General features: G+C 36.6%; 1 protein-coding gene across 3 annotated transcripts in view; it reads right to left on the reverse strand.

Annotated features, from left to right (window-relative positions):
- ATR (ATR checkpoint kinase) overlaps positions 1–10,278 on the reverse strand; it is a 134,974-nt gene that overhangs the window by 119,722 nt on the left and 4,974 nt on the right. For all 3 annotated transcript variants that reach the window (XM_019656932.1, XM_019656933.1, XM_019656934.1), the window contains exons 2-6: positions 7,572–7,663; positions 6,347–6,496; positions 3,001–3,878; positions 1,922–2,100; positions 1,256–1,447 (exon numbers count right to left, since the gene is read on the reverse strand). In XM_019656932.1, coding sequence (XP_019512477.1) covers positions 1,256–1,447; positions 1,922–2,100; positions 3,001–3,878; positions 6,347–6,496; positions 7,572–7,663 — 1,491 coding nt within the window. The remainder of the gene's footprint in view (positions 1–1,255; positions 1,448–1,921; positions 2,101–3,000; positions 3,879–6,346; positions 6,497–7,571; positions 7,664–10,278) is intronic.

The raw sequence follows: 10,278 nt of genomic DNA on the forward strand, positions 1-10,278 counted from the left end.
AGCCCAGCTCCAGGTTGAGCTGTTGTTCAGCATCTTAGCTGTAGAGGGCAGTGTCACTGGCCCTCATATGTGGGATCCGAGCCGGGGCCCTCTGGTGTCCCAAGCCAGCTCTTAACCAATGCGCCACTCAGCTGGTCCCTCTTAAGCAAACTCTTAACCAACTGAGCCACTTGGCTGGCCCAAGAATGCTTTTTATTTTTATTTTTTTTAATTAGTTTATTGGGGTGACAATGGTTAGTAAAGTTACATAGGTTTCAAGTGTACAATTCCATAATAAATCATTTTATAGTACATTGTGTGTTCAACACCCAGAGTCAGTTCTCCTTCCATCACCATATATTTGATCTCCCTTTACCCCCATCTACCTCCACCCCACCCCCATTCCCTCTGGCAAGAACTATAAATTCCTACTCTTGTAACGTAAGGGAAATGTTCTTTTAATTAAATGTTTTACTAAAAGAACATTGGGTTTGGGCTGGCCGAGTGGCATGTTGGTTAAGAGCTGGCTTGGGACGCCAGTGGCCCTGGTTCAGATCCCACATATGAGAGCCAGTGACACTGCCCTCTACAGCTAAGATGCTAAACAACAGCTCAACCTGGAGCTGGGCTGCCATGAGTCGCCGGCAAAGGCGTAGGCTGCAGCCCCTGCTGCAGTGGGTTGCCATGGGCTACTGTGTGTGGCCAGCAGCCAACGTGAGCAGCCATCCAGAAGCCAGCAACTGATTTGCCTCGCCCAGGAAGAGCGCAATGATGGTGCCAACTTGGGCCAGTGAAGCGACGTCCTCCACAACTAGACTGAAGAACAAAACTACAGCAACTTGTCTGTTCCCCTTCCCCCAATTCCCCAGCGCTGTTTCCATCCCCCAATTCACCAATAAAAATCTTTAAAAAAAAAGAACATTGGCTTTTGAGTTGTATAAAGATGTGTTCTGGTAGTTTTGAAATATGTATAACCAGGAAAGTTAGTTTAGGTTTCAGACAAAAAAGAACCTCAATTTCTCTGATCCTCAATTTCTAATTTATAAAGTGGACATAACAGCATTCATCTCACAGAATTGTTGTAAAAATTAAATTAAGTCATGGATAGTACTTATCACAGTTCCTAGATTTTACAGCAGGTGCTCAATAAAAAAATTTCTATTTCACCAAAAAGTTTGTGTTCCTAAGGTCACACAAATGAAGTGAATGGAGTCTCCTAAATAATAAATCCAAATTTCTTACAAGAAATCCACCCAGAAAATATAAGTTGCTTTACCAGTGTATGTTTTGGTGAGAACAATGAACAGTACACAGAGCAGTCAGTTGCAGGACAGCAGCAATTCCTTCTAAAGTCTCAGTCACAGGATTCTTTAGAGGACCATATTCAAGGAAAATCTGAAGGGATTCAGCTTTCTGTTTCAGTGCACTCCATAATATGCTCTTTTTGTTCATATCCACATGCTTAATTCTGTAATTATGATCACAGTATAAATATATTCATATTTAATATGCTTGGTTCAAATGTGAAAATATTTACAACAAAAGACAACATGTAATATCAACTACTGAAATTTATCCTAAGATTTAAAACAACTTTCAATGCTGGCTGAAATATGGAAATTCTTTGGCCACATGCCAAAAAATTATTTATTTGTTCACATTTTTTTAAATTGCTGATAGATGTATAGTCTGAGGTTTTTCGTATATTAAAAAGTTAAATTAGACAGGCAAGGAAAGACCTTAAAAAGTCTTTTAAGTAATCATATTTACCCATGGAATCTTTCATAGAACTATTAAAATATTTTAAGCATTCCTTTGATTACTTTTAGAAAGAACAAATGCTTTTTGTGTATTTAAGTCAAAGCACTTACTAAAGGTGCTTTTTGTTAAAGTGAATAAACTTCTACTAAATGACTAAACAAAAACTGAATGAAGGTCATACCCCTCAGCCTGTTTTGGTGCTCTGTCAGAAGAGTTTAACGATGAGCTGAGTCGAGGCCTTTTGGGTGATATTCCATCACTATTATTGTTGAGGTTTTCCTGTTTAATTTGGCACTGAACCTCCTCAATAATTTCCGCACATTCCAGTTTTAAAGCTGCATAAAGTGGGCCCAACAAATACTGAGAAAGCAAAAATAATTTCAAAAACTATCTCTAGAAAATGTTTATTATTCATAGACAGCAAAAATGCATTAGTATTAGTTGTAAGTTTTCTAATAAGGTAAACTATTTTCAGAGTTTCATCAGGCAAAATAAAGACCTAAGTTAACCTATATTATTTCATAGTCCTATAGACATACATATATAGTTCTATATCTAGAACTACGGTTCTATAGTCTTAGAAGATATAACAAATCCTTCTCCCTATAACCTGTTTTTCCCCTCTGTCAAAATGCCACAAAAAAATTCTATAAGGGAATTACTAGCTTCTTTCATACCACAAATCCAGCAAGTCTTATAGATAAAATAAACTAAAATATTTAATCAAGTTACTGCATATGACTTTTGTTTTTGCTTTCAAAAGTAATTTCTCTTTATTGACATTGTCTACTTTGTGCATATCTATTTTATCGTACTGCCTATCTCCCACAGTCCATATAGGAAAAGAAGCATAACTGGCATGACTAGTACAATGTACCAATAGGTTTTCTAAAAGTGATTGATTATAACCCGTCAAAGATAAATCTCAATGTGAGTGTTCAAAGTTTTTGCAATTAAGTTGATAACTGGCCCCCTTTTAACTAATAATGCAACAAACATGCTTACACTTCACAAATTTTATTTTAAATCATTCTATTCCATTGGCAGTTCATTACCACTTTAGTGAACAAATCCTTCTGAAATCAAAGTAAAAATCCATTAGAGGAAGCCAAAGTAGATTATGAAAATCATCCTGTTCTGAATGTACAGTATTAAGATATTCTATTTTGTTATTATTACATCTTGTATATATGCATACACTTAAATTAGGGGGAAAAAATCTACATACATTATTAACAAGTAACCTTAAAAATGACTTACCTCTGCATCTACCTGAACTCCGAGCACATCCACAAGAGCTCTACAAATATTTCTCACATAAACCTTCCTGACTTGTAAAGCAGATTCATACCCAGCTGGCACATATTTAAGGAAATACTGTAGTAAGTGGCACAAAGCTGTTTTTAGCACATCAGACTTAAGCCGCATGAGCAAACCGTCTTCAAACATGACACAGAGTTTTTCTAGCAGCATATTTAAATAGACAGGTTCAATATTTCTATAAGCTTCTGCCTCAAAGGGGAAGAGTGTCTTTATCAGCTTTGACAGTGGCTCTTCATAGAGTTTCAACTGGTCAACATCCATTTCTACAAGGTGTTCTAATAATTCAAAAAATGATCTGAAAAAAGTGCTGGCTGGTTGTGCTGGTAGTCCTCCAAGTTCAAAGAGTTCAGTTAAAAGGCTAATTGCTAAGGATTTAATTTTTGGACTACCATACTCCAACAAAACACAACCTATCCGCCAAAGTATGAGTTCTTGCCTTCTAAAAAACACAACTGCAATAATACGAATAAGAACTGTTAATAAGGTGACTTCAATATATTCCAAATTTTGCATGTTCATGAACTGCAAAGGAGCTGGTTGTAAATATCCTACATGTTCATCTAATTGACTTAAAAATCGGCTAACTAGCACAGGCCATTCCACAAAATGTTCCACTGCATTTCTTCTGTGGAGAGATATCAAGTCTTCAAAAAGAAGTAATAATTCCTTTGTCAGTACTCCAAAAATAGCAGGACTCTTGCTTTTAAAGAGAAACAATAATGAGCAAATGACTTCACAAATTTTCTTGTGCAACATATGACAGGATGGAGTTGCTGCAATCCTCAGAAGTCTTGTTATGATCCAATTACTGAAATCTTTGAAATAAACAAACAAAAAATTACTAGTTAATTTGCTAAATGCTTGATGATTTCTTTTTAAAGTATAAACTTCACTCACAAAATAGTCTAAAATATTCCCTATACAATGGAAACATATTATAGTAATTTAGAATACCAATTTTGGAGTCAAACAGACAAGGTCCTAGCTTTCCACTTATTAGCTGTGTGAACTTTTATTTCTCTGAACCTCTGTAACTTAAACTATGAAAAGGAAATAATGATATCTACTTTATTGGTTACCATGAGGATCAAATAAGATAATATATGTGTACCCAAAAGAAAATAATGTCCAAGTGATTAACAGATAAATATACAGTGGTACAGCCATACAATAGAATATTATTCCATAATATAAAGGACTGAAGCACTGACACATGCTACAACATGGATAAACCTTGAAAAAATTTTGCTAAATGACAGAAATCAGTCACAAAAGACCACATGTTCTATGATTCCATTTATGAAATGTCTAGAATAGGAAAATCTATAGACAGGAAGTAGATTAGTGATTGTCCCGCATTGGGATGACTTCAAATGGGTAGGGGGTCCCTTCCTTGCATTAATAAAAATGTTCTAAAACTGACTGTGGTAAAGTTTGCACATCTCTGTGAATGTACCAAAACATACTTAATTGCACACAATAATGTGTGAATTACATGTGTGGTATGTGAATTTTATCTTAGAATGTTGTTGTATAAAAGTCTAACATATTTCCTCTCAATATCTGTATACACACATGTGCTTTAATAAAAATGGATTCAAATAATAATAAAAAGATAATATATGTGAAACTGTCAGCACAATAACTGACGTTAAATAAACGCTCAATAAACGGTATACTTATCATCATCCCTTCAATAAGTCATTATTGAGTGGCAACTTTGTCCCAAATACACAAGAACAAATCATAGTCCTGTCCTCATAAATCCTATATTAAAGTTTCTTGAACTTTTTGACTGAAACTAAGATATATTTTATAACATGACCCAGTATACATATGCATATTTATTCAAATATATGAAACAAAAGTTTCATGAACAGTATTTATTCTTATTATGTGCAGTGTATTATGATACTTTCTAGACTATTTTATTGTTTAAAAAACAGTGTGTTAAAGAATATAGATAGGGCTGGCCGAGTGGCTCAGTTGGTTAAGAGTTGGCTTAAGGGCGCAGGCTCTGAGCAACAGGGCCACTGGTTCGATTCCCACATGGGCCAGTGCCACTGCGCCCGAGCTGAGCTGTCACTGAGCTGCCAACAGGTGGCAGGATGGCTCAGCTGGTGTAACAACAAGATTGCCTGCTAGATGGTGGGCTACACCCACCTGCAGTTAAGGCTGAACTCGGCACCTTGAGCTGAGCTGCCGTCCGGATGGCTCAGTGGATACGGCGTGCGCTCTTAACCACAAGGCTGCTGGTTCGACTCCTGCATGGGATGGTGGCTATGCCCACCCGCAACTAAGATTGAACACAGCACCTTGAGCTTAAAGGCCACGAGCTGCCGATGGGAAGCCAGATGGCGACTGGTACCCTCCACAACGAAGACTGAAGAACAACAACTTGGCTTGTCCCCTTCCCCAATTCCCAACACTGTTCCCCTCCCCCAATTCCCCAATAAAATATTTAAAAAAAGAAAAAAAAATACAAACAGGAATTAAAATATAATTTAAAAACCGCTATGACCAAAGAAATGCAGAACACTGTACTAACAGAGCATTAAAAGGCAACTAAGCCAGTCCTAAGGCATGCAGTCAGGAGTAGTGGTAAGAAAAGACTTTGGGGGACATGCTATCAAAAATGAGTCCTGAAAGTAAAGCAAAAAAGTTCAAAATACTCTGTAAATTGTACATAAAAAAAAAAGATATTTGCTTTACATCTCTTTAGGAGGAGGCCAATAAAGGGACAAAAGTAGTGGGAACAATAAGCATAAAGCCTAGAAAAAAATCAACATCTAGAACAGGAGTCAGCAAACTCATTTTTAAAGAACCAGAGAGGTAATATTTTATGCTCCAGGGCCATACAGTCTCCATGTCAACTACTCAATGTTGCCTTTGCAGTAGTTATGAATAATAAGCAAATGAGTGACCATGGCTATATTACAATAAAACTTTGTTTACAAAAACAGACAGCCAGCCTGTGGTCCACAGTTTGCTGATGCTTGATCTAGAAGACAAAGATTACCAAAACCAGAAAAAAGAAAATTGCTAAAGTAGTCAATGGAAAATAAACGAATCTGATTAACCTCTGTTCCGTTCTGGGTATCTAGTTCATGACACAAAAAAATAGTAAGGATGCATGAAATAAAACTACCATTACCAGTTTGCTTCCTCAATTTATAGCAAATTTGACCAAAATGTCTATTAATGTATATGTTATATTTCAGAACAGAAGAAGGTAGATTTCATAAAACAGACTGTAAACGAATGTACAAACAGCAGGACGTACCAATACAACTGCCTTTGGCCTCATTCTTCCCATGGCTTCCATTCACATTTACAAACATAAGTGGGGAGGACTTCATGATATGCTGGATGAAGTCAAGCAGCATCACAGAGGTTGGCTGAGAGTCAGTTTTCTTCACAAGTTCTACAGCAACTTAAAAATAAGATTCATGACAGTCCTTTTGTTAAGAAACTAAACTTTGGTGACCATAATTATGTCCAGCTTATATTAAATTGATGGGGCTAAACACTACAATCCTACTTTTCTAATTTTAAGTGTTTAATAATCATGCTCATTCATCTATTACACATCCATTCACCAAACATAGGCCTGGCACTATGCTAAAATCTAAGGATTAAAAAAACAACAACAACAACTCTATCAGGTGAGAGTCAGACAAATAAAGTAATAATTATAATACAATACGTTAATTGCACTAATCGAAAGTAAAGGAAACAAGTGTGTAGGAAGATAATATGAAGGAGTTGATTCCTAGATGATGAAGAGTTAGTCAAGCAGCAAGGGGAAGGGCTAGCGATCTAAGCAGAAGGAGCACCACATGAAAACACATCTTGCAAGAATTCTGTAGTTGTTTGTAATTTTTTTTGCAACTCAATATTATTGTGTGAAAAAAAAGGGTAAATAACTATCACAAGTCATAAAATCTGTGCCAAATTTTAAATCAAATTTATAAACCATGAGCCAAATGACACTCTGTATTACCCCTTTAATGTAATTTTAACAGATATGGTAACAACATTGTAGCCAGACACATGTGACCCCATCTTGCCAAGTTTGTAATTTGTCTTTTAGATTGCTACATACAGGAAACAGGAGTTGACTTAACAACTCACAAAGTCACCAAGTCTTATTTAAAGAATTTTTTATGGCATTTGCTGCTTCTCAACCACTGGCACAAGACCTAGCTAAAATGGAATCTACATCATTGGAAACTGCTCAATATTTTTTATCTATAATAATATCTTATATCAAAGAACTTATAGTAAACAGAAGAAAAACTAGATAACGAACAGGAAAACAGAATTACTTTAAAAGCCTAATGCACATTATGTGACAAATAATACTATCAGTAACTTTCCTGAAAATAGTAACGGTCATAAATACTAACTCTATAAAACTACATGGAGAAAAATGTTATAATGTTGTATATATGAAAAAGTAAACAATTTAATTTATAAAGCTTATATAAAAAGTAATTATTTCTTACCAACATTTACATCTGTAAGTATTCGGTCAATAAACTGACACAGAATTTGTCTTGGCTTCTGTACAACTATATTATATTCCTCTGGACTGGCACTAAAATACAAATAAAAAGTTGTTAACCCTTAAAGAGAGTTACAATTTAATTTGTAAAAAAATCTCTAAAGTTGAATAGATCAAACGTTTTTAGTTTTAACATTCACAGTATTCTTCTATTTAAAAATGAAAAGACAATCTAAATACCAATATTACCAATTTACAAGGGAAAAAAGAACATGCTAAATGACACCACAGACATCCAATCTGCAAAACCTAGACCTGCCCTGCCCAACATGATAGCCAGTGGCCACATGTACTAAGTATTGAGCACCTGAACTGTGGTTAGTCCATACTGAAATGTACTATAAATATAAAACATACATTGGATTTTCAATATTCAGTACAAAATAGTATCTCATTATTTTATTTCAATTACATGTTGAAATGTTACCTGAATGTATTATTTAAATAAAATATTAAAAATTAATTTCAGGGCCAGCTGAGTGGCTCAGTTGGTTAAGAGCACAAGTAACAGGGTCGCCAGTTCGATTCCCACATGAGACTGTGAGCTACGCCCAAGCTGAGCTGCGGCTGAGCTGCCAACAGGTGGCAGGATGGCTCAGCTGGTGAGAGCACGTGCTCCTAACAAAAAGGTTTCTGGTTCGACTCCTGTATGGGATGGTGGGCTACACCCACCCACAACTAAGTTTGAACACAGCACCTTGAGCTGAGCGGCCGTGAGCTACCGACAGGTGGCCAGATGGCGACTGGACTTGGAGCTGAGCTAGCTGCACCCTCCACAAATAAGACTGAAGGACAATAACTTGGCTGTTCCCCTCCCCCAATTCCCCAACACTGTTCCCCTTCCCCAATCCCCAATAAAATTAACACAATTAAAAAAATAAAAAATGAATTTCACCTATTCCCTTTGACTAAATTTTTGGCTTATGAGCACACAATGCTATATACAGATGATACATTATACCCTTGAAACTTATATAATCTTATTAATCAATGTCACCCTAATTTAAAAAAATAAATAAAAATAGTTTCTATATTCCCCGCAAAAAAAGAATATAAAAAGAAACAGGCAATTTTAATGGTAACAATATATCCAAAATCTTATTTGAACATGTAAATAAAATGAAAATGACTAATGAGATCTTTTACACCCGTCTTTGAAACCCAGTGTATATCTTACATTTATAGCATATTTCAATTTAGACTAGCCACATGTGAAGTGCTCAATGGCAACATTTGGCTAGTAGCTACTATATTATATGACATCACAGATTTAAATACAACAAAAGTTTTTTTAAGTTTAAAATTACAAGGTAACATGAATTGTTTTAGACAAAGTCAAGAGATTTTCTCACAAACCAAGTGTAATTTGACAAGTGTCAGTAAGAATGTGAATGAAGAGGTGTGTGTGAAGAGGAACCAGGATTGTGGGTGGGGGTCATTTTCCTATAAAGTTTAATTTTACATACAGATAATGCATTCATGTGTTATTTGTGTAATTTTTAAAAATCAGTTTTAATAAAGGTTAATTATCATTTATTAAATGTACTATCAGAATAAAGAAACTCATGGGAGAATGAGCACTTCTTATTTTGCAACCTCTGAGTTTGGGAACTAAACTGAAAGGGTATACTTTTTGAAAAGTATACTGTAATATTTGAGTGAAAATTTAAGTACATGAAGCTTCAATACATTTAGCAAACACCTGAGCACCTCCTCTGGGAAAAGCATCAAATACCATGATACCATGAACCTACCAGAAAAAACTTTGTAAATTAAAGGACAAATCATTTTTCACACAACATGGTTAAGTATTAATGGAGCCAAGATTGAAAACAAGAGAAACACTGAGCCCTGGGCAGGGCCTATGAGTCAAGGGTCCCCGAGGTGATACAAAAAGCTGAGCCCTAAGGAGCTAGCCAGGTAAAATAAGGGAAAGAAGGACGGTATCCAAGTGGAGGAAACAAAGGCTCAGGAACAATACACACTGCTCAAAAAACTACGAGGCTCTATCTAACTAAACAAGTTACTGTCGTAACTGAAGATGAAGCTGAATAGGGAAGATAAGCTCAAAGGATGAAATAGTTTAGATTTTGTACTGAAGGCAGTGAGATATTGAAGAACTCTAAGTAGAGGAATGAAGGTTAAACATGTTTTTAAAACATAAATTGTGTTACTTCCCTATTTAAAACATTCCAATGGCTTCCCATTGCACTTAAAATCCAACTCCTGGGCCGGCCAAGTGGCACGTTGGTTAAGAGCTGGCTTAGAACGCCAGCTCTGAGAAGTAGGACCCCAGTTCAGATCCCACATGAAGGCCAGTGACGCTGCACTCTCTATAGCTAAGATGGTGAACAACAGCTCAACTTGGAGCTGGGCTGCTGTGAGTCGCTGGCGACGGTGTAGGCTGCAGCCCCTGCTGCAGTGCACTGCCGTGAGCTATCGTGTGTGGCCGGCAGCCAGCGTGAGCGGCCAGTAGCCAGTGTGAGCTGCCAAGAGCCACCGTGAGTGGCCGTCCAGAGGCCGGCGACCAATCTGCATTACCCGGGAAGAGCACAATGATAATACCAACATGGGCCAGTGAAGCGACGTCCTCCACAACTAGACTGAAGAACAAAAGGACAGCAATTTGTGTGTTCCCCTCCCCCAAT

This window comes from Hipposideros armiger, unplaced genomic scaffold (genome assembly GCF_001890085.2).
Source record: "Hipposideros armiger isolate ML-2016 unplaced genomic scaffold, ASM189008v1 scaffold_270, whole genome shotgun sequence".
NCBI lineage: Eukaryota > Metazoa > Chordata > Mammalia > Chiroptera > Hipposideridae > Hipposideros > Hipposideros armiger.